General features: G+C 36.8%; 1 protein-coding gene across 2 annotated transcripts in view; it reads right to left on the bottom strand.

Moving 5' to 3' along the window:
- The window catches only part of LOC129452875 (acid-sensing ion channel 1B), a 195012-nt gene that overhangs the window by 145528 nt on the left and 24773 nt on the right, over positions 1-24711 (bottom strand). For both annotated transcript variants that reach the window (XM_073861595.1, XM_073861593.1), the window contains one exon: positions 6648-6843. In XM_073861595.1, the coding sequence (XP_073717696.1) occupies positions 6648-6800 (153 nt within the window). In that variant the 5' untranslated portion in view covers positions 6801-6843. The remainder of the gene's footprint in view (positions 1-6647; positions 6844-24711) is intronic.

The raw sequence follows: 24711 nt of genomic DNA on the forward strand, positions 1-24711 counted from the left end.
GTGTTTCGGGCAGTTGCCATGGCATTGCTATGTCACTGTCAGTGCGTTGCTATGTGAGTTGCTATGTGATTTCTTCTGTGTTTTGGGCAGTTGCCAGGGCATTGCAATGTCACTGTTAGGGCGTTGCTATGTGATTTCTACAGTTTTGGGGCAGTTACCAGGACGCTGCTATGTGTCTGTCAGGGCATTGCTATGTGATTTCTAGTGTGTTTTGGGCGATTACCATAGAGTTGCTTTGTGATTTATACAGTGTTTCGGGCAGTTGCCATGGCATTGCTATGTCACTGTCAGTGCGTTGCTATGTGAGTTGCTATGTGATTTCTACTGTGTTTTGGGCAGTTGCCAGGGCATTGCAATGTCACTGTCGGGGCGTTGCTATGTGATTTCAACAGTGTTTTGGGCAGTTGTCAGGGAATTGCTATGTGATTGTCAGGGCGTTGCTATGTAATTTATATGTTGTTTTGGGAAGTTGCCTGGACATTTCTATGTGTCTGTGAGGGCATTGCAATGTGATTTCTACAGTTTTTGGGCAGTTGCCATGGCGTTGCTATGTGTCTGTCAGGGCATTGCTATGTGATATCTAGGATAGTTTAAGTGGTTGCCAAAGTGTTGCTATGTGACTGCCAGGGTGTTGCTATATGATTGCTAAACTGTTTTGGGTGGTTGCCAGGGCATTGCTGTGTGAATGTTAGTGTTTTTTGGATGGTTGCCAGAGAATTGCTATGTGACTGCATGGTGTTTTGGGCGGTTGCCAGGGCGTTGCTATGTAAGTTCTAAAGTGTTTTGTGTGGTGGCTAGAAAATTGCTATGTAAGTTCTAGGGTGTTTTGTGTGGTTGCCAGGGCATTGCTATGTAATTTCTAGGGTGTATTGAGCGGATGGATGCCAAAGTGTTGCTATGTGAATGTCAGAGCATTACTATGTGATTGCTAGAGTGTATTGGAAGGTTGCTATGTAAGTTCTAGGCTGTTTTGTGTGGTTGCCAAAGTCTTGCAATGTGACTGTCAGGGTGTTGTTATGCGATAAGCTAGAGTGTATTCGGTGGTTGCTATGTAAGTTCTAGGGTGTTTTGTGTGGTTACCAGGGTGTTATATGTGACTGTCAGGAGACTTGAAGTACCATAGCATTTTATGTGACTGTCAGGGTGTTGCTATGCGATAGCTAGAGTGTATTTGGTGGTTGCTATGTAAGTTCTAGGGTTTGTTGTGTGGTTGCCAAAGTGTTGCTATGTGACTGTCAGGGTGTTACTATGAGATTGCTAGAGTGTATTGGGTGGTTGCTATGTCAATTCTAGGGTGTTTTGTGTGGTTGCCAAAGTGTTGCTATGTGACTGTCAGGGTGTTGCTATGCGATAGCTAGAGTGTATTTGGTGGTTGCTATGTAAGTTCTAGGGTTTGTTGTGTGGTTGCCAAAGTGTTGCTATGTGACTGTCAGGGTGTTACTATGAGATTGCTAGAGTGTATTGGATGGTTGCTATGTAAGTTCTAGGGTGTTTTGTGTGGTTGCCAAAGTGTTGCTATGTGACTGTCAGGGTGTTGCTGTGCGATAGCTAGAGTGTATTTGGTGGTTGCTATGTAAGTTCTAGGGTTTGTTGTGTGGTTGCCGAAGTGTTGCTATGTGACTGTACGGGTGTTACTATGAGATTGCTAGAGTGTATTGGATGGTTGCTATGTAAGTTCTAGTGTGTTTTGTGTAGTTGCCAGGGCATTGCTATGTAATTTCTAGGGTGTATTGAGCGGTTGCCAAAGTGTTGCTATGTGACTGTCAGGGCGTTGCTATGCGATAGCTAGAGTGTATTTGGTGGTTGCTATGTAAGTTCTAGGGTTTGTTGTGTGGTTGCCAAAGTGTTGCTATGTGACTGTCAGGGTGTTACTATGAGATTGCTAGAGTGTATTGGGTGGTTGCTATGTCAATTCTAGGGTGTTTTGTGTGGTTGCCAAAGTGTTGCTATGTGACTGTCAGGGTGTTGCTATGCGATAGCTAGAGTGTATTTGGTGGTTGCTATGTAAGTTCTAGGGTTTGTTGTGTGGTTGCCAAAGTGTTGCTATGTGACTGTCAGGGTGTTACTATGAGATTGCTAGAGTGTATTGGATGGTTGCTATGTAAGTTCTAGGGTGTTTTGTGTGGTTGCCAAAGTGTTGCTATGTGACTGTCAGGGTGTTGCTATGCGATAGCTAGAGTGTATTTGGTGGTTGCTATGTAAGTTCTAGGGTTTGTTGTGTGGTTGCCGAAGTGTTGCTATGTGACTGTACGGGTGTTACTATGAGATTGCTAGAGTGTATTGGATGGTTGCTATGTAAGTTCTAGTGTGTTTTGTGTAGTTGCCAGGGCATTGCTATGTAATTTCTAGGGTGTATTGAGCGGTTGCCAAAGTGTTGCTATGTGACTGTCAGGGCGTTGCTATGCGATAGCTAGAGTGTATTTGGTGGTTGCTATGTAAGTTCTAGGGTTTGTTGTGTGGTTGCCAAAGTGTTGCTATGTGACTGTCAGGGTGTTGCTATGCGATAGCTAGAGTGTATTGGGTGGTTGCTATGTAAGTTCTAGGGTGTATTGAGGGGTTGCCAAAGTGTTGCTATGTGACTGTCAGGGTGTTGCTATGCGATAGCTAGAGTGTATTTGGTGGTTGCTATGTAAGTTATAGGGTTTGTTGTGTGGTTGCCAAAGTGTTGCTATGTGACTGTCAGGGTGTTACTATGAGATTGCTAGAGTGTATTGGATGGTTGCTATATAAGTTCTAGTGTGTTTTGTGTAGTTGCCAGTGCATTGCTATGTAGTTTCTAGGGTGTATTGAGCGGTTGCCAAAGTGTTGCTATGTGACTGTCAGGGTGTTACTATGAGATTGCTAGGGTGTTTAGGTGGTTGCAAGGGCATTGCTATAATTTCCATGGTGTTATCAGGTGGTTGCTAAGGTGTTGCTAAGGTGTTGATCAAGTCATAAGGTATTTTAATCTCTAAATGTGACTCAGGTCTGTGAGATAATACAGTAATTTAAAAGTTTTATGACTTGGAAAAGTCATATCACAGCTCTTCTCAACAAACAATATGATTTAGCAAAGTTATGTGCCAAAGTTCAATACCGACCCCAAGACATACAGATCTTTCACGCTTGTTCGAGCAAAGCAACCCTCACTCAATTTTTGTAATTAAGGAACCTGTGAAGCGCAAAAGCTCATGGTAACACCAACCCTTTTAACACTGATATTGTGAAGAGTTTCAACACTAAATGTGTGTACGAGCCGTTGTGTCTCTCTCTCTCAGTTTGAAGCCAGAAACACCCACTGGCTCATTCACACATCCAGCAAACACATACAAGACACGGCAAACTCACAAAGCACTCATTTATCATTCAAGAGAGAACAAAAGAAAACATGTAATTGTTAAGCATCTTCACATACGGTATAAATTACATGAGATCTGTGATTGCCTGTACTTCCACACATTTTACACACTAATATGTATAATGCAATCCTGATTTTACCTCTCTCGCTTTTAAATGTCTGAATAACTAAAAGTGAAACAAAAATAGCATGCAACTAAATAACAATAGACTATGAAAGCTTTAGAAAATGTGAGGTCAGTGAGAAGAGTTTAAAAAAATGGCTAAATTAAAATAAACACGATCTTAGCTACGTCATGCTGCTATTTCCACAGTAACTACTTCTAACAAACTTTTTATTGACATCCTACAGAGATTTCAGCACACAAAATCTTGATCGGAGCGGCAGAGTTTGGACAAGAGCGAAAGATTGATGCTTATAATAAACAACAAACTCAGGCCACAATGCACTCCGGTGAGTTTTTAGGTCACCATGTTCTCCGGTTTAAAAACTAAAACGGCTCTTCTGGTGTTATGTGACTTTATAATGAGAGTAATTAAAGCGCAGTAGAGATTTTATCTATGAAGGCTAAAGTATCGTCCTGAGACACACGACACAACACTCACAACTTAAAGTAGATAATAATCAGATTATATAGATGCTATACATCACACAGATGGAGAAACAGTGTGTGTTACACTTCTTATTTACACTTTTATATATTGTGTGTATGTGTGTGCGCTTTCGAGAATTCGATTAATCTCACACACAGAGGACACCCATGTTGTACGGTCAGTTTAGTTGCTTCATTGGTCATCTGTGTCCTTTCATTGGATATTAGTGCTCTCTGCTGAGCTGTTTAACATCAGCACAAACACACAGTAACATCAGCACAACGGCTGCTGAACATGTTTGAGTCCTGCACAGGGATCATACGCTCCTCGGAAACAGCTGGGCTTTAGCTGCCCATGAGGACAATACAAAAACAGCCAACACAACATTTGACCTAAACGCTAAGAGGAACTACAGCATTGCTACTGATGCATTTTACAAGAAGGCAGGTGAAACAATTGATTTGCATCGAAAACAAAAATGCACTTGTCAAATATAATACACAAGTCAGCATTTGAAGCGGATCAAAATTTTCTTGTCTTAGGACAACTTTGATGTTATAATAGGATATTATGTATGCAGTTTGTGCATAGAGTATGCATGTATAAAATATAATAAAACAAATATCAGAAAAAAAACAATGCTTCAATATTCACTTAAAACTAAAATAATCATGCTAGAAAAGTAAACACATTATGCCGACTCCAGCATGCAACAACACACAATATATAACTATATTAGTCTCTCATTGCGTTAAAGGCACAATATGTAATTTTCACCACTGGGGGTCACCACAAAAAAATCACAGGACGCTATGTAGGAGCATCGAATGATGGAAGTTGTAGTCTTTACCAGCATTTTCAAAGTCGGGACTCACAAATCATGTTCATTGATCAGTCCCTTCAGAAAAACTTGATTATGCGATCGCATGATTCAACGCATAATCAGCCAAAGTCTGCATATTTATGCGGGGGGCCGCATTTTTTCAAATACCCCGCAACGATCACAAAAAACTCTGAGTTTTTCTGGAAGGACTGATTGATAACGTAAAAAAATAAAGTTTTATGACTGTTATGCTATAACATAAGCAAACAGAGTGACGTGCCAGACGTTACGATACTACTTACCCTTGCTGCGCAAATCAATCGACACGATAGTACCGCTTTTGCAGTACTATGATGTCATACGCTGATCGGTCTGCGCAGCGCTGCACAAACTCAAACACATCTATAGGGCTGTATAACAACTAATCGCAACTAATCGTTTGCAGAATAAAAGTTTTTGTTTACATTATATATGTGTATGTGTGTTGTGTATAATAATAACGTATATATAAATAAACACACACACACGTATAATTTTAGGAAAATAAAATGTGTGTATATATTAAGTATTCATATTTACATATAATATAAATTATATTTAAATATGAAAATTTATATACACATGTAAATATTTCCTAAATATATATACTTGCATCTGTGTATTTATATACATTATTTTTGAACTTTGAGTCTGTCAATAAAGATAATAAAGATAATAATAATAATAATATTATACACAATACACACATATATGATGTAAACACAAAACTGTTATTCTGCAAACGATTAGTTGCGATTAGTTGTTATGCAGTCCTACACATCTTTAATTTCTACAACAGTAAATGCAGAAACCGAGAATAGAATTAGGGTTTATGTAAGTACATGTTTGAAATAACACTGTGTGAGTAGTTTTTGGTCATTTTAATGCAAATATCTTAGATATGAACTGAAGCTGGAAGATTTTCAATATTATGTTAAAGGTCAAGTTAAGTAATCAAACGCCAACTCCTACCCACTATATTAGTGAGATCATTTCAAAGACTTGCATTGATTTCATATCAAGCTAATTATATTTTCTATCCCCCTTGTGTGCATTAGATTTGTGAGTCTTTTAATCTAGTGAGGAGCAGTAAAATGTCTTCCAAGTTATTTTTTATGATAATTCACTAAGAAAGAAGATTTGATCCTCACAAACACAGACAAACCTGTAGGCAGACAGTGCATTAACAACTATACAAATTTATATCAAGGCAATTATGACGTATTATTATGCTACAAAGTTCCCCAAATCCTATCCAAATACACTATACGCTACAGAGCTCGAATACACAGAAGAGGCAAAATATCCTCAGATCAAAGTCATATAGCAGTGTGCATATAAACAGCTTCCTCTCTGTGGATGATATTAATCAGATACCCAGAGCTGACGGATAGAACGGATCCGGTGGCGTTATCATCGGATCATCACAGGAATAAAGGAATCTTTAAAGTGAGGCTCTTTACTGTATTATCTGAGGATCAGATCGATATGACCCCACGGGTAAAAATAATCTTCCCTCATCGCTGCCGCTGTCGCCTCAACGTGCGCAAAGCTCACCTCAATTCCTCATCGACTGAACAATTGCATGAACTCAATGCATGACCCGAGGGTGACAAGCACTTCTCAGAAGATGTAGACAGTACAGTCAGTCGAATGTATAAATTATATAGACGAACAGAAAAAAATTATTAAAGGAACCTAGAATCTCAATGCAAACATCTTTGGCTTGTTGACTGATATCAAAAGAAATTACCGCAACATTTTTTTCACATTGGATTCTTGCTTTCGTTATAATAAAGACTTGTTGAAGTCATCTCTGCAGATAAAAGTGAGGTTAGATTAAATATGTCCTCACCACACTGAAGTCCTCAGCGCTGCATTCGAGTCCTCTGTAGTAACAGGACAGGAGCATGTCTTTAATGTCGTGACCCGTCCGGTCGTAGAACTCGCGCATGTTAAATGGGCGGGGCTTGAAGCTGGAGAAGTCCGCTTTATCCTTTAGGGCCATGAGAACGCTCTCCTCCACCAGGTGTGTGTCCCGGATCTCATACCTGAGGAGAATATAACACATACATTTTACTTTTGTTCAAACATCTACATGGAAATACCTGTCATCGTATTTGCTTAGATGGCAGATTCTTTTATCCAAAGTGATTTACAGTGCAATAAATGTTTAGTATTTGGTGTTGAGATTTTATTTATGATTTGCATTTAAAGTCTTTTCAAGTTAAATGTATATTATGTGGATTGTGAAGCTCTGAAAAGAACACAAAAGAAACATACAGTAATATATTTATGAAATACACATGACAAAAAATACACTTACAGAAGTACCACAGACCACAGACATGATATAAAACACATTTCTATCATGAAAACATAGTATTACATGACAATTACACCTAAAAGAAAAAACAAAATATGGAAGAAATAAAAAAATAAAAAGAAAGAACGAAAAAGAAAGAAGAATAAAAACAAAAGAACAAAAGAAACAAAAAAGCAAGTATGAAAAAAAATTGAAAGAAAGAAAAACTAACGGATGAACAAATGAACGAAAGGAAGGAAGGTAGGAAGGAAGGAAGGAGGGAATGCAAGAAAGAAAGAAGAAAGAAAGAAAGAAGGAGCGAACGAACAAACAAAATAAAAAAGAAAGAAAGGGAAAATAAATAAATAGAGAAAGAATGAATGAATGAACGAACGAATGAAAGAAAGGAAAAAAATGAAAGAACAAAAGAATAAAAGAAAGAAAGAATGAAAGAAAGAAAGAGAATGAACAAATGAACAAATGAATGAAAGAAAGAAAGAACAAACGAACAAACAAACGAAAGGAAGGAAGGCAGGAAGGAGGGAAGAAAAGAATAAAAGAAAGAAAGAAAAAAAAGAATGAAAGAATGAAAGAAAGAATGAAAGAAAGAGAACGAACAAACGAATGAAAGAACAAACGAACAAACAAACGAAAGGAAGGAAGGCAGGAAGGAGGGAAGAAAAGAAAGCAAGAAAGAAAGAACAAATGAAAGAAAGAAAGAAAGAAAGGTAAAAGAAAAAAATAAAGAAAGAACAAATGAAAGAAAGAAAGAAAGAAAGAAATCTAAAAGAAATAAATAAAGAAAGAATGAGTGAACGAACGAACGAAAGAAGAGAAAATAGAATGAAAGAACAAAAGAATAAAAGAAAGAAAGAAAGGGAATGAACAAATGAACAAACGAATGAAAGAACAAACGAATGAAAGAACAAACGAACAAACAAACGAAATGAAGGAAGGCAGGACAGAGGGAAGAAAGGAAAGAAAGAAAGAAAGAAAGTACAAATGAAAGAAAGAAAGAAAGAAAGAAAGAAAGAAAGATAAAAGAAAGAAATAAAGAAAGAACAAATGAAAGAAAAAACTTAAGAATAAAACAAAGAAAGAAAGAAAGAGAATGAACAAATTAAAGAACAAATTAAAGAAAGAACTGACGAACAAACAAACAAAAGAAAGGAAGGCAGGAAGGAAGGAAGGAAAGAGAGAAAGAAAGAACAAACAAACATAAGAAAGAAAGAAAGAAAAACGAAAGAAAGAGAACGAACAAATGAACAAACGGTTGAAAGAAAGAAAGAACAAAAAAGAATGAAAGAAACAAACAAACAAACAAAAAAGAAAGAAAGAATGAAAGAACAAATGACAGAAAGAACTAAAGAAGGAAAGCAAGAAAGAAGAAAAGAAAGAAAAAAAGAAAAAGAACTAAAGAAAGACAGAAAGAAAGAATGAAAGAAAGAATGTAAGGACAAAAGAAAGAAAGAAAATAAATAAATAAATAAAGAACAAAAGAATGAAGGAAAGAAAGAACGAAAGAATGATGAAGATAAAGAAAGAACGAAAGAATGAAGGAAATAAAAAATTAAAAGGACAAAAGAAAGAATGAAGGAATGAAAGAAAAAAAGAAAGAAAGAAAGAAGAATGAAAGAATAAAAGGACAAATGAAGGAACAAATGAAAGAATGAAAGAAAGAAAAACAAATAAAAGAAAGAATGAATGAATGAAAAAGAGAAACAACAACAGAAAGAATGAAAGAAAAAGACAGAAAGAAAAACAGAAGAAAGATGAATGACAGAACAAAAATAACTTAAAAACAAAAAAGAATGAAAGAAAAAGAAAGAATGAACAAAACTCAGAATATTTGAGTTAATGCTAAGAGAATGATTCATGTTCTTTAAGTGCATTAACTAAAATAGCAGTCATGCTGAAATTAACATGAAGTCATTTTAAGAAGTTTTGATGATTGCTAGTTTCATGTTATTAGCTAATTCATTAACTAATGTTAACAAATACAACCTTATTGTAAAGTGTTACCATTCAATCTATAAAAATATCAAAATAAATGTAAATCTATAATAAAGCCATTAATAATGATGCTCATGTTGTTCATGGATACTGCATTACATGTGAGCGCTCTGCTGTTATTATGATATCATCAACATGTGTGAGACGTTTTACAGTAAAATTAAACATCTAACATTAATACAAGCACTCATATAAATACAGTATAAATACTGTACTGAAACAAACTGTGCAGGTTTGACTTCTTGTGAGGTCTTTCAACTGTATTATCTTTATTATCTTCTGGTATTAGTCTTGCATTCATGTCATGTCCTGTCAGTACTAGCGCTCTATTCATTATACTACTCTACTGGAGGATTAAATCTGCATACTATTGACATGATCACAGAGAAGTCAAGCAAAGAATACATTTACTGTGCTACAACTTTTGAGGAACGCGTCTTATTTGATCTTTTCTAATTTTTTTATTAATTCTGTATAAATTGAAAAATCACAGAGCCATGTTAATACACTGATATATCAGAGAGACGGTTTGGTTTGTGCAGAAGAGCTTCAGTAGAAGAGTACATGACTCAAGTGTCTCCTGTCTCTCCAAACACTACAGTAAAACTGCAAACACTTCACCCATAATGATACACAATTAACCTAACAATTAACCTACAATTAAACCACCAGCATGTCATATCATCCTCACACAACAGAAGCGCTGCACATTTATGACAACAGATGAATTAATGAGATACAGTACCTTCATCGTGTGACATACTGTAATGAGATCACGTACAACACATCAGAAATTAATAAAAAATTTCTGGATTTAAAAAAACTGAATTTAATGTTATTATTAATCAAAATATGAGTAGTATAAATTTAAATTGAGCGTATTAACGTACAATAAAAAGCAAATATCAGTGCATTATAAAAACACATTCGCATGAATTGTTTAACTAAAGCCCAATTTATAGTTGTACGTAAGCTCCGCCGTAGCTACGCCGTAGGTTATCCGTAGCCTGTGCGTAGCCTGACGTGCACCTCGCAAAATTTTTAACAGTGCGTCAGATCTACGTGGGCCGCAAGCACTGTGATTGGTCCACTAGAACCCCTCCCGTCAACTAAAAAAAACTGTGTCATAGGTATTTCCGTTTGCGACGGTGAAAACAAATATGAGCCAAGTTGAGGAGTGATTTAACTCAAACTGTAACAAAAGTCGCTGTTTATTTACTTCCATCATTGCTGGTCTTCTCAAATTATACACAACAAGTTGCTGTTTCCTTTTCATTTATAGGTTAACTTGCTAAGCTGCTTCTTCTTTGACGGTCGCGCTGTTACTGTGGTTACACGCGTGGTTACTGCCTACCTGCGTGTGTTTGCACGTCGATGCGGACAACGACGCAAAAGTATAAATGAAAACCAACGTGCAACCTACACCGTTGCTGCTTCGCCGTAGGACCTACGCACAAATATAACGAGCCCTTACGATGTTGCTAGTATGTTGCAATACTAAATGAAAAATAATTGTCGGTAAGATTATAAATAGTTTACGTACAAAGTAGAATGATGATAACAAAATCTAATTTTACTTAGACAGTGTTGGGGGTAACACATTACAAGTAACATGCATTAGGTAATAATATTACTTTTCTGAAGTAACGAATAAAGCAACGCATTACTTTTGAAATGTACACATTAATTTATTGAGTTACTTTTATGCAAGTTATTTTTAGTTTAATTAATTTGATTTAAAAAAAAATATGTATTGAATTAAACTAAACGTAGTCACATTATGCACTCTATGCGTACACGCCTGTGTGGGAACAGTTTGAGTCAAAAACTGAGACGGCAAGCTAGAGCTCGACATTTTTATGATAAAAAAGCAATTTTTGAAAGCAAAACTTTTCAGTCATAAAAACACCTGCAAGGCCTGAAAGAGATCAAGCCTCAGCCAAGAAAAAGTAACGCAAAAGTAACTACAAAGTAACGTAAGCATTACTTTCCAAGTTACGCAATTAGTTACTTTTGTGGGAGTAACTTAATATTGTAATGCATTACTTTTAAAAGTAACTTTCCCCAACAATGATGATAGATGACTGTTACAGTATCAAACCAGATATTCCAGCAGCTTACATGAAAAAGACCAATAAAAGAGATATAAATGCAGGAAAGGTAATTTTAAACAAAGAAACCGCGCTAATAGCATTAAATGTAAATTAAATTATATTAGCATTATGCTACATGCACAACGTCATTGCCAGGGTCACTATGTGTCACCCGTCAAGTAACAATTTTAAACAAATAAGTAAACATCTTCTCAGTTACCGACAAACAGCGTATGACGTAAACTCAACCTTTAACTTAACTCAACTTGTTTTGCGTAGCTGGACACACCCACTCTTCCTGTTGTGGCTTGTTTCAGAAGTCGCTTTCATTGAAACGAATGAGATTGTATCGCTCTGCTGCAGTGCACGCAGCTTTATTAACTGAGAAAGTCTATAAGTTTGTAGTTAGCCAATTTTATTAAAACGATATTAACAAAGTGTAGAAAAAACAGCTGACAAACACACAGCAATTTGTAAGCAACTGAACGTTTTGAGTGATTTAATAAATGCCATTTCTTTTACTGAGACACAACATTGTTCCAGAATAAACTAAACTAAGACCGTTATAATTTCACAGTAGGTGATCTCTGCGACATTCAACATTACAGACCTATTACGCAACTCCAATTATTTTTCTTTATATCACACTTAGTACTAACATCACATTGAATGATTTGTCATGGAAACACACAGCATGAAACCATTAATACAGGGACCAGAGAGGTGAGACGTGACTCTATAAAAGCATTGACTGTTATTATTACAAGAAAGAAGAAAGTACACGGCACTCAAAAACATCACAAACAACAAGAATGGTCAATATAACCAAAATACATTGCATGCATAACATCTGCCGTAACAGCAGGACGAGCTCACAACAGCATACTGTAGTCTCACTGAGAAGACGACCTGCCATTTATCATCGCAACAGGGAAAATAACTTCAATTAACTAGAGAAATCTCCACGCCTGAAGAAGATCTTATTAGCTGGAATTGTACAAGTGCCTTTGTTTATCTTCTCCGCTTTGAATTATTCCACGTTTAATTTGAATGTGACACGTCATTATTCAAGTCAACGTGAAACGCCGTTCGCAACCTGTTTTACTTTCGCAATGATGTATTTCGGTGTGAAACGGGACATTACTAAATAAAGAAGGGAAGGGCTCGATTTTATCCATTAGGAATTTAATGAAAAGTTACGTGTTTAAAAAATAACACATCCGTGTATTTTTAAAATGTTTTATCTTTTTTTAATAAAATACTTGAATATTGCAGATAAACTGTACTTTAAAGCCGCAATCCAGAACGTTTGCCTCTCTATCACCATCTCTGTTTAAAACATAAAATGCAGCTTATTTTACGTACTTATTGGTTTTAATCATTTTGAATTCAAGCTATACATTTTGTCAATATCTGTGTTTCCTGGGGATCGAACACACAACCTTTTGTGCAGCTAATGCAATGCTCTACCATTTGAACTACCGGAACCTATGTGACAACAAATGACGTTTAAATTTAATTGATTTTAAACAAAAAAATCCTCTTAAAATGACTGTCCACTTTTTTTTAAATATGCTAATTTTCCAGCTCCCCTAGAGTTAAACAACCATTGTAGTTTCATTCTTACTTTGAAATGTAACGGTTGCTTTTATGAAATTGAACCTGAAATATTAAACCTTGATGACGTATGCGGTCAACCAACGCGACTTCCGGAGAACACACCCGAAAACATGTTCGGGACGTGTCCGGCGGAACTTGCCACCCTAGGCGCTAGCACTTTTAGAATAGCTTAGCACAATCCATTAAATCTGATTAGACCATTAGCATCACGCTAAAAATTAACCAAAGAGTTTCGATATTTTCCGTAGTACACAATGTAACCACAGAAGAGTCAAGTTTTAAATAGGAAAAGCATTGAAACTCTTTGGTTATTTTTAGCGCAATGCTAATGGTCTAATCAGATTCAATGGATTGTGCTAAGCTATGCTAAAAATGTTAGCGCCAGACCTGGAGATCAGCTGAATGGATTCCAAAACGGTAAGAATCAAATGTTTAACTCTAGGGGAGCTGGAAAATGAGCATATGATGTCACATTGCTCTCGATAACAGTAGCAACGGCCAAAAATACATTTTAAAGACATGTTTCTTGGCCCAAATCTTGTGAGACTTCAAAGCTATTCCCAGAGAGACTGTTGGCACCTGACAGAAGCAGAAGGCCTGTAGTTGAAAACCAGCTAAGTTAAGGTTAACATGATTTTTATTTGTGAATATATCTTCTTGTTCCTCACCCAGCAGGTCCACAGCAGACAGGAGAAACTTCACCTTCTCTATCTGACTTCAGAGACAACAGTTATGTGACGTGGATCATAGCTCAAGGTTAATTCACTTTTAAAGCACGAGCCTAAAGCTACTCGTCACTACTTCAATCTCTGCTTGTGGATAAAGAGAGTCATTTCCAGTGCTAAGCAAGCACACATGGAGATCTGGCACTGAGCTGAGATTCCTGATTTATTCACCTTTAGAGAATATTGAATTTCCACCGTCGGCCTGTTACAGGCTCTTATTAAACGCCTGCTGGGAGCCGTTACCTCACCGACGCTCTCGTGCCAAACGCTGGAGAGCAAGAACACAGTTATTTAGAAAGGAGGGTCACGCCTGAATGACAGATATCAGCCATACACCAGAGCGTTTGACTGCAGTGTGTAAGATCAGTGTAACACCAGTTTACACATCTGGATTGCTTTATAATCACATTGCTATTTTAACAGCACTGTTCATTGGAGGTTCTTGAGGCTCCAATAAATGAAACTCAGCAAACAAAAACAGTCATTACATTTAAAGTCCCCCTGTGGTGAAAATTAAGTTTTTATTGTTGTTTACATGTCTTTGTGGTGTTTTTAATATGATAAAGATAAACTGTATGCAAATTCATCATTTAGTACCATTGCTGACTATTTTCTCATTCCTACGATTTGAAATCGCCTCGGTCTGAAACTGCAGAATGTAGCATCTATATACATATATATCTATGGTTCAAAATGATGCGAAAGATTTAAAGGCAAGGACTAATTTGCATATTTATATCTAGGGCTGTGCAAAAATATAAATATGAGCTAACTATCGTGATACATTTTTCCACAGCATGGGGATCGATATTTCAATCTCTACTATCGGTATTTAAATAAAATCTAATCCCTCTGTGTGCGTCAAACGACCTCCTCCACTGCTGCTGTAGTTGTCGCTGTCCATTTGTCTGTCATATACGACCATTTGGCCGATGTCTCAGAAGTTAGCGGGAGTGAGAAAAGTCGAAAATTTAAAAACGCCTGCAGCTTTCAAAGCCGACCTGTGGACGCACTTTGGCTTTAAGAATCATTTACATTTTTGAATAAAAAAAGACAAAGTATTGCAATGTATTGCAGCGTGCAACGTATTGTATCATACCGTGATACATTGTAGCATGTCCCATGTATCGTGATACGTGTTGTATCGTGAGGCCCTTGTCAATACCCAGCCCTATTTATATCTATGGTCAGAGCAGTGTAATTAAGTAGAGGCGGGGATTAATTTGCATATTTGTAAATACGCGCAAACGAAATGAGGCAAGGGTGTAGAGTTACATTCAAGCTGTTTAAAACATGAAGAAATTACATGAATATGCTCAAAGATGCATTTAAACTGATAAAAGTATTGACTACAGAGAGACTTAACTTAAAGCTGCAATCTGTGACTATATTTCACAAATAAATAATAAAGTTCTGTGGTAAAATTGTAAGGGGGCGTGTTTTCAATTGTTTCCAATGGAAGCACAGCACTTTTTTTCCCCGAATATAAAGGAATTAAGTATAATATTACTTTAACATTATGTATTTTATATGAATATAACCAGTTATATGTATCACTTAGTTTATCATTGTGCGTGTAAAAAAATTACCAGCATGCATTGCAGTCTGTTCAAACAGAACATGTTAAAGGCCTACGTGGTGAGGGACAAAAGACGTAAAGTCCCAGGAATGTGACAACCATGTGTTTCTGTATGATCTATTCCATATGTTTCTTCATGTTACAAACCCTTGGGTATAGAAACATATGCTAAGGTCAAAGTAAAGGTCAAGCATTGCGTTCGAGCAAGGCTTAAATACTGTGGTACAGGGAAAAAGTTTTCAGTTGGTCTTTTAGTTTTGTTCAGGATGGCTCACCAGGACTGCTCTGCTTTTATTTGTCTGGTTAATAAAAGTCTATCTTTTGAAAATGAAACCTACTACTGCTTGAGTATTTTATTCTTAAAGAACCCAAAAAGAAAACCAAAGCACTGGCTGTGTTTTTCTGTGCTAGTTGAAAAATCTTAAAATTTGGGTGAAACCAAGAGTGCCGCACAAGCCCTCAATGGGATTCAATGGGACTTGAGACCAACTAAACAATTTAGTTACACTTCAATCATCTTTTTTTCTGAAGCTAGTTTCTGTCATTTACTGTGGTTTTTATCACGCTGATGTCAATTGAAGTGTTTGTTTTTAAAATAAGTTTGTTTTTAGTTAGTTATTTAATTCTATAAAAATGGTGGTGTGATGTCATGATTGACAGCTGTGATATGCCATTCTGCGAGGGCGGGGCCTTGATTTCGCAGCTTTGCTTTCTGCTCACTAATTGCGCAGGACTGGTCCCAAAATTGCGGCTGCGCAGACCAAAGACCCAAAATGTCAGTGCCGTATCGAGACACTGGCGGCTTCACTTTCACCAATGGAAGAGAGCGAATGGACGTCGTCAATATTTTTTTTCAGTCTATGGGTGAAACTCATCAATGTCACTTCTCACTTGATCGTCCAATCACAGCGGTTGAGGGGCGGGACAAATATCATAGAAACCAAAGCGCTCAGCTAAAAAAAACTGGCAAGCGCCTATAGTCGACGTTTGCCTGGCATTTTCATCCATGTTTACAATCATGATTAATAAGTTAAGCGGTCGTGAATGATTTCACAGCGAATGTTATAATGTTATTATTTTAAGGAAGCATTTGGGTGATATAGACAGTTTCAGCAGTAACAACAAAAGCAAGCGGCTGTCGTGGTCAACACGTAACTTCCGGTAAACTCCGCTAAGAATAAATAACAACAAAGTTCTTAAAACGTAGTTTATTTATATAACAAGCTAAAAGCAACACATAGATTACCTAGGAAACCAAAACATTTGTTCAAGAGATCAGTTTAGCAACTAGTCAGACCATTAAAAAAACGAAACCGGAAGTAAAGTTCGGATCCAGACGCGTCCGATGAAACGGTCTATACTCTATAGTGTCTCTTTTGGTTTTTATGTAATGTATCTTAATGTGTTTATTTTATAGTTTCTAATTGTTACTCTTAACTGTTTTTACTACTTTTATGTACTTCTATTAATTTTTACTTCCATTGTTTTATACTTACTTATGTTATGTGTTTTTTATCACCATGCCTATTTTACATATATTACTTTTTTTATTTATGTTATGCGCTTTGAGAAATTAGTTTTAATGGCACTATATTATACAAAATAAAGATAGTGTCGGTTTGACATAATTTGACTTAAAGATAAGTAAAATAACCTGCAGTTTTATGTTTCAAACTGAGATGGCGATAAAGAGGCAATATTGCAGCATTGAAAAAAAACGTATATTGTCACTGACTGAGCTTCAAAGAAAACAATTTACAATGTAAAGCAGTTCATGCAACTTCCAGCAGCCTTGAGCAGTACAGTAAAAACACTGTAAACATGTAGCTCTCCAATCTCACGCTTGTTTGCACATCAAAACATTTAAACGCTTCACGTGATGCAACAGAACCAATAATGTTTAACCAATCAATGTCAAACGTGCCACAATACATCTGAAGACAACATGGTTTAATGCACACAAGCATTAAATGGAAATAATGTGAATACACACAATAATACAGACCCATATAGATTTCTTCATCCACCCCAACATGTACTGTAATACCAAAAACACCACATCTATTACATTTTGATTGATGGGTGCATCTATGGCTGTGTTATTCTTCAAGGTTCCTGTACAGACCGATGATGCCATTATAGATGCTCAGGTCTGAGTATGTATGTGGTGCCCGATCTCATCCCCTGGGACTGTATGTGTGCGAGGTTTTAATATTGCCTGCAGTAATCGGCGTGGCGCTGTGTAAGTGGTCTTGGGAAAGACACAATTGGATTACTGACCATAAGCACTTTAATTTTCCGTAGATGGTATAACATGTGGCAGACCATCTTCCTCATCTCTCAGCGCTGTGGCCGTGTCTAATAAATACTATTCTCTCTTTTCAAACAGGCTTTTTAGATTACAGCTGTCTCTGCGAGCGTGATTAAACTTTACACCGCAACAAATACAGCGCTGTTAGCGCGCTTTATCTCTGAGTGTTTGCAAAGTCTAAAACAGTTTCCAAAGGATTTAAAGTGAGTGATGGGGTCGTGCACATTGCTGTTGTTATTCTGGAAGCAAACAGCTTGTTTTACATAAACCCAGGAGGTGATTTCTTTCCCATTATGCAGTTTGGTTGTGCATGAAATCTTTGATAGAGACTAACGTAACTACATGTGTGAGAACAAATCCACTTTTTTAAAAATATTACGGCTTTTTCAGTCGCTCAATAAAACTCTATATTGCTGTATTTGTGTATTTGTGAATGCAGATCCTTGTTTTAAACAGAATCCTAGATAATTATACATTAAAAAATTATACATAAAATTATATAAATATTCTAAATTACACATATAACTTTCAAGCTATTGCAATTAAACGGTACTTTGCTGTAACTTGTAAATTTTCCCTTTTTATCACCATCGGTTTTAAACAAAAATCACAAACCTTTTTTTTAAAGAACACCTATTTACAAAATCCACTTTTACAAGGTGTGTGAACACAACGACCCTACGATGAAAGTCTCATTAGACATGCCGTTTTGATTCTCTTATCAATGTGAGGTCACATTAATAAAGCCCCGCCCACACAGTCCTGCATTATCATAGTTTCCACCCTCAGTGAGTTGTACTCTGTCCACTAGATATTACTGTCTCAGAGTGTATTAATCAGATCTGTTTGAACTGAAAACGCTCACTGGCTGTTTAAGGAAGTGAGGAACTGTAGCTCATTTGCATTTAAAGGTACAGCGTGTTTTTGCTCTCACCCAAATAGGGGCATTTTGGACATGCTATAGTAAATAATCTGTGGGATATTTTGAGCTGAAATTTCACAGACACATTTTGGGAAAACCTGGGACTTATGCTGCGTTCAGACCAGCCGCAGTAGAGGCGTCAAGCGCAAGTGATTTCAATGTTAAGTCAATGTGAAGACGCGTTGAGGCGCGTCTGGAGGTCTTGCGGCGCGAATGAGGCATTTAGTGCGGCGCAAATTAAATGTTGCCACGGCAAATGTGCGAGTTGAAAAAATTCGATCTTTTGCGGAAAAACGTGCAGCGTTAACCAATCAGGAGCTTGCTCTACGTGATTCAAGAAAGCGAGCGGAGAAGCCCCTCCCTTGAATTTCTGTGTGAATGTCTCGATGACTAGAATTTCACGTGCAAATGAAGCGAGTAACTCAAAATGTTCAAGCGGCAAATTAGACGCGGTAGATGTGATTTTGACGCTTTAAACTCGGCTGGTGTGAACCCACGGTAATACTACATCTTGTAAAAAGGCCATAATAGGTGCCCTTTAAGGGTGAGTTTAAGTCAAATGAAATCAAACTGACATTTCCTGCATAATTACACCTGACCAAATTAAAAATCCTTTTTATAAACGTACTATTGTGAATTAGGGGTACTTGCGCTTTAAATGTGTTTGTTTACTTTTCAAAAAATATATGAATTGCAGCTTCCACTGAGAAAAATGTTGTTTGTCAAGTCATAGTCAATCTCATAGATCTTCACATTTTACTTTTTCCCTACCAATGAAGAGTTTTTATGAAAATCCATATTTCTGCTATCTGCAGTTAGCTAGGTGGCGCTCTTACACAGCTTATAAAACACTAAAGTATCCATGAATATAAAAACAGTAAAAACTGTGTATGTTTTGACTATCGCTCTGAATCTGATCTCTAAAAAAAGTATTTTAGAATAAAGCAATTATCTCAGCTTATTGCTCAAAATGTGTTATTTTTGAAGAAACCTACCCATATTTGATCAAAGTAAAACAGATATAGATAGAAGGAAACATTTTTGTTGTTGTTGTTGTTGTTTTTATATTTAAAGAAGAAATGTTTCTGGAAGGCATACAATTTTAGTGAAAATAATAAAAAATACTAACGCTGGCTGGTAACTTTTTTTAAAGGTCACGGTCTTTCTGTTTCCATTTTTTAAACCCTAGTTAGTGTGTAATGTTGCTATAATTGCATAAATAATAGCTGTAAAATGATAAAGCTCAAAGTTCACTGCCAGGCGATGGACTACAGCCCTCTACTTCCTGCTTTAATGACATCACTAGAACAGTTTTTAAACTAAACTCCGCCCACAGGAATACGTCAGTCACCAGCTAAGCTAACGGCAAGCTAGCTGCTATCGAATCAAAAGGCACTAAACAAGCTACAAAATCAGAAGTGGATACGTATTTCTGAAGGAGGGACTTCAGAGGAACAAGGAAGACATCAGACCGTTTTGAGGACATTGAAAACAGCGCTATATAGATAAGAATTGTGTGAAAAATACAGCATTTTTATCACATGAAACATGAACACACTGTAAACACAATCAAAGCGTCATAAACACAGAAAAAACGGGACCTTTAAAATATGCTTGTGAAAAATGAGATAAACACATTACATTAAATCCAAACAAACAAATCACTGTAACATTCGATAACACAAAAGACGCTTCATAAACGCTACGACCCATGAAGCGTGACTCATCTGTTCTTCTGATTTTAATACTGTTACTTGCAGAGTCTGAAGTGGCACAAAACGTCATTGGAACCCGTCTATAATTTGGCCTTGAAAAATGACAAAAGACCAGTGAGCGCTGAGAGTCCTGTGTGTGAACACAAAAACAGCGAGCTTTCACAAACAGAGCTAATTACACGAGGATAAATCCCTGTTTATCACGTGGCTTATGAGACACCAGTTAATTGCCTCCGCTTGTCATCTTTCAAATCCCTCAGAAGTCCCCGTGGCTCCCGGTCGCTTCGCCTCGTGTCTGCCACCCCTTTAGAGCTGCAGTCGCATGACACGCATGGCAACAGCAAGAAAACTGCAAATTACAGTAAGTTACTGTATAAGAAACACAGCTGTTTTCGATATGTAAGACCCAAACTGCCCTACCATACTTGTCAAACTATTTCTGCAGCTTACAGCACAAATACTCTGCATAGTATGCAAAATATGCACATGCAAGGAGAAATATTCCATCCCACAATGCAATGCGCTTAACTGGACCGTCCTTGCCTAGTGTGACAAATGAGCCAGAAGTAATTACAGCTGGAATTTATAACATTTGACTGTCAATCGCTTTAACATTCAACTTGCTGTATTTAAGATGCACAAAGCTGTTTAAAATGTTTATAATTGGGAACGTTAGTTAATTCCTCGCATCGGTTACCATAATGCATAGTGTTGACAGTTTAGAGTACGCACTGCACAGTAAGCTAGTATTTCAGGCGAAAATGTGACATATTTAACTTCTGCACCGTTAAGCATTTCAGAGTAAATGAGAAGACTGAGTCAGAGCAAAACATGAGGATTGGACTGAATCGTGATGTTATTAAAGCTGTGCTTGTCAGCAGAGAAGTTCTTTAAGTTCTTTCAAAGACCAAACAACAGACATGCCTGGACAACATACTGGTTTGTTTTTGTACGTTTAACTTCATAGGAAGTTATACCAATTAGCCATCTCACGAATTTCGTGAGATCAGGCTATAAAACCTCCAGATGTGAATACATATTTCTGGTGTGTTGTGGAAAACCGTGGGCCGTCGTTGAGAGCGCAGAGATGTTGTGAAACTCCTGCAGCTGTCTCTGAAACTCAAGAAAACAGCGAAAGAGGTGGTGGGGGTTCAGGAAAATTGAGATTGTTTTCGTGACATTATAATATGTCGCAGCGCTTCTCTCTTGCCGGGCTTCAGGCAAAACAGAACTCTGGATCGATCGGCCAAAAATATCCGGTCGGCACAGGGAATTGCTTTTTGAGAGCGCTGAAGCAGAATTATGTGGACAGATGTGTTTTGTGGGACCATTTCAGGTGAATGGGTGTGTGGGGACGGAAGATGTTTATATCACAGATATTTGGCCATCCTGATTGCTTCAAGAATAAAAGACCATCGGAACCTAACGCATCAAATCCGTCCTTTAAAGACTGATGGAGACAAATGAAGCGTGTTGGATTGTTCATCTGTTGTAAAACCTGTTGAGAAGAACCAAGATGGTATGACAACACACTTGTGGTTAGCACAAACTTCAGTACTCGCAATACGTGCCATTTTTCCTGGACACGTCCTGGCCAAGATTTCAGGTGCATCCTCCGGAGGTCGAAGAATGCGACAATCCTGACAAGGACGCATCCCAGAAAAATGGCACATATTGTCACCACATTGTCACCACAACACATTTGGACAGTTAACTAACTTTATCTGAAGACCAGGGGTCTCATTTATAAAACTGTGCGTAGGATCCTTACTAAAAGTTTACGTGCGCCGAAAAGCCAAAAATGGCGTATGCCTAAAAAATATTAAGACTTATAAAGCAAAGCAATGAGTCTCATTCACTAAGCATGCATACGCACAAATTTGTTTGTGAGATGTGCATACGGATGTTTTCACGAACCAATCGTGATTCAACAAAAACTTTCGTATCAAATTGTCTTCTAAATGTACGCAAAAATTCAAGAAAACCTAAAACCACTCGTACGCAATAATCACGTACACGTAAATCAAATACTAGGCTATAATTATAATGTTTATAATAATGTTGATATATAAAATTTACATGATTATATTTTATATTATAATGTTTTCTGTATTATATATTACATGGTCTATATTATTATTATATACATTATATTATACATTATTATAGCCTACTTTTTTCTACACAAGATGCACGTAACGACAAATCGTCACGCTTTCCTTCCTCACTTTTTAAATCTTTATATGAAAGCGTCTGCTTAATGCCTAATGTAATCGTCACATAAATGTAATGAGAAGTCCAAACGTCAATCACTTGGTCTGTTTTATTTTAGATACAAATGCGCGTTTCTGTCATAGTAATTAAATGTCATATTTGTTCACGCATCCAATATTTAAGGTTACTCCGGTCGGTGGACAGCACTGGCTTCCTCCCAAAAAAAAAAAATGCAAAGCAAAACGAAACTTTACCAATAATAAATAAAATCGTAGATTTCTTTTCGAGCTCTTTTGCTTCTATAACAAACTGTTCTAAATTTTTCTGTGGACCAGCGCTGCAGAAAACCCTTATATGGCGCTGGTTTGGGCGTGTTTTATGCAAATTACCAACCTTGTGCACACGGCCGCTCATGTAGAACACTCCAGATTCACTAACGTAAAAAAGTATAAAAACAAATTCATGTGCGTACATGTTGTGAATTAGGCGGAAAGATTTCGTGACAAGTGTGCGTATAAATACGAAAAACGTACGCAATTATTAGTGAATGAAACCCAATATTCCCTTTATAAATCACAGATCACCTACAAGTGTGAATCTTCCTTAGATTCCACCATGCAAGCCCATTCTCTCGTCAAGTTTTTATTTTTTATAGATCACAACATTTGCGTGGGAACTGGCACGCTTTATAAATGAGACCCCATATCAGGTCTAACTGTGGTGCACACCGCCAGTGACTAGCAACGGTGAAGCTATGTGATTTTAATGGAAACTTGATGACTTCAGGCAGTGAAAACAAGTGACAGTTACCATTGGCAACAGGAAGTGGGCGTGTTCAGCTATGCAACAAAGTTGAGAACATTTCAACTTTATGCAAATGATAGCAAATTTCACATTCTCCATTTTACTGAGAGGACCGTTACTCATTTGTTTATAGCTTTTACAAGGACAGAATTAGGAATGTCTCCTGACAACCTCATTAAATGCGACATTCAACAATTAAATAAAGAGTTTGCCAGTAATAAAAGAAATTAATGTTCTTTAAATACATGTTTGATAGCTCAAAGCTAGCAACATAGAACTCTCTCAAACATACTCAAATTCCCTTTAAACACCTTATATCTGAAGAACTAGACAGACCTCAACAAAATCCTGACTTTATGTCTCAAGATCTGTACATACTTACTTCAACAAACCACCAAAAGCAGTAATATCAATAAATTACAATATACAAAATAAACCATGTGTGTGTGCACACAACGTCAATCCAATCACCAAAGCGTGTACCTGCTGTTGAATGTCAAAATCTACAGCATCAATTAATCAAAACTTCCACATTTGAAAAGCAAAGAGACAGATTGTGCTGTCGATAGAGAGCACTGATGTGTTCAATGAGATCAACAGCCAAACCAAAAAACAGTGACAGTCGTACTCCTGAGAGAAGAAATCCAAACTCTGAGCAGAACTTCTGTCGCTCTGACGCCTGCAGTTTGCCACAAGCACAACGCACGGTGTTATCAGTTATACACCGAATCAATAATGATTCACTTCAACCCTCACGGGATTCGCAACACCGGAGGCGATGAAATCATTTTTCATTTACCAACGGCAAGTCAACGATCCGATTCTCCTCACAGATACACTGAAGCCTAACGTCTGAAGCCATAACTTTTAAATGATGATTACTGAAAGCCTCCAGGTTCTGACACATAACAACCAGAAGTAGATTTGGGCATTTTTCAAATGCTTTTATCCAAAATGACTTACAGAAGTGAGGAAAACAACATAGCGATTCATCACTTAGTGACATAAAGTATACAATCTGTGTATTGTTAACATTACACTGTAAAAAAGCAGCATAAGGTTAAAACAACTTGGTTTTGCGAATCAATTCAACCTACTATTTTAAGTTTTGACCTGTGGGGGTTGACATAACTTATAAAAACAAGTTGGAATGGTTTAACTTAATTTGTTAAGTTAAAGTAACAAAATATATGTTGATTTGTCAAAAATGCTGCATTATTTTTACAGTGTACGTATAATATTTTACACTTTGACAATGTGTGTTAACAATTTATCTTACAATAACAATGTTATCAGAAAAAAGTGTCCATAAAGTAAAAAAAATTCAATAAAATAAACATAAACTGCACTCTTAAGACAGTTGCGTTAAACAACACATTCTGTGTTAATATAGGAACAACACATTTTGTGTTGTTTTAACACATTGTGTGTTCTCTTTTTTATTTATTTGAACACAAATTGACACATGTTAAATGACATAATAAAATTAACACATACTTTCTTGTAGTGTGTTTCTTATATTTTTCAGATTCGTCATTTATTTCTTTAGTTTTATGAATTGAATTTTGAAACAGGACTAACCAACCACCCTACCAAGCTACCAAAGACTTTAAAAAGT

The sequence above is a fragment of the Misgurnus anguillicaudatus genome, chromosome 23, assembly GCF_027580225.2.
Source record: "Misgurnus anguillicaudatus chromosome 23, ASM2758022v2, whole genome shotgun sequence".
Lineage (NCBI taxonomy): Eukaryota > Metazoa > Chordata > Actinopteri > Cypriniformes > Cobitidae > Misgurnus > Misgurnus anguillicaudatus.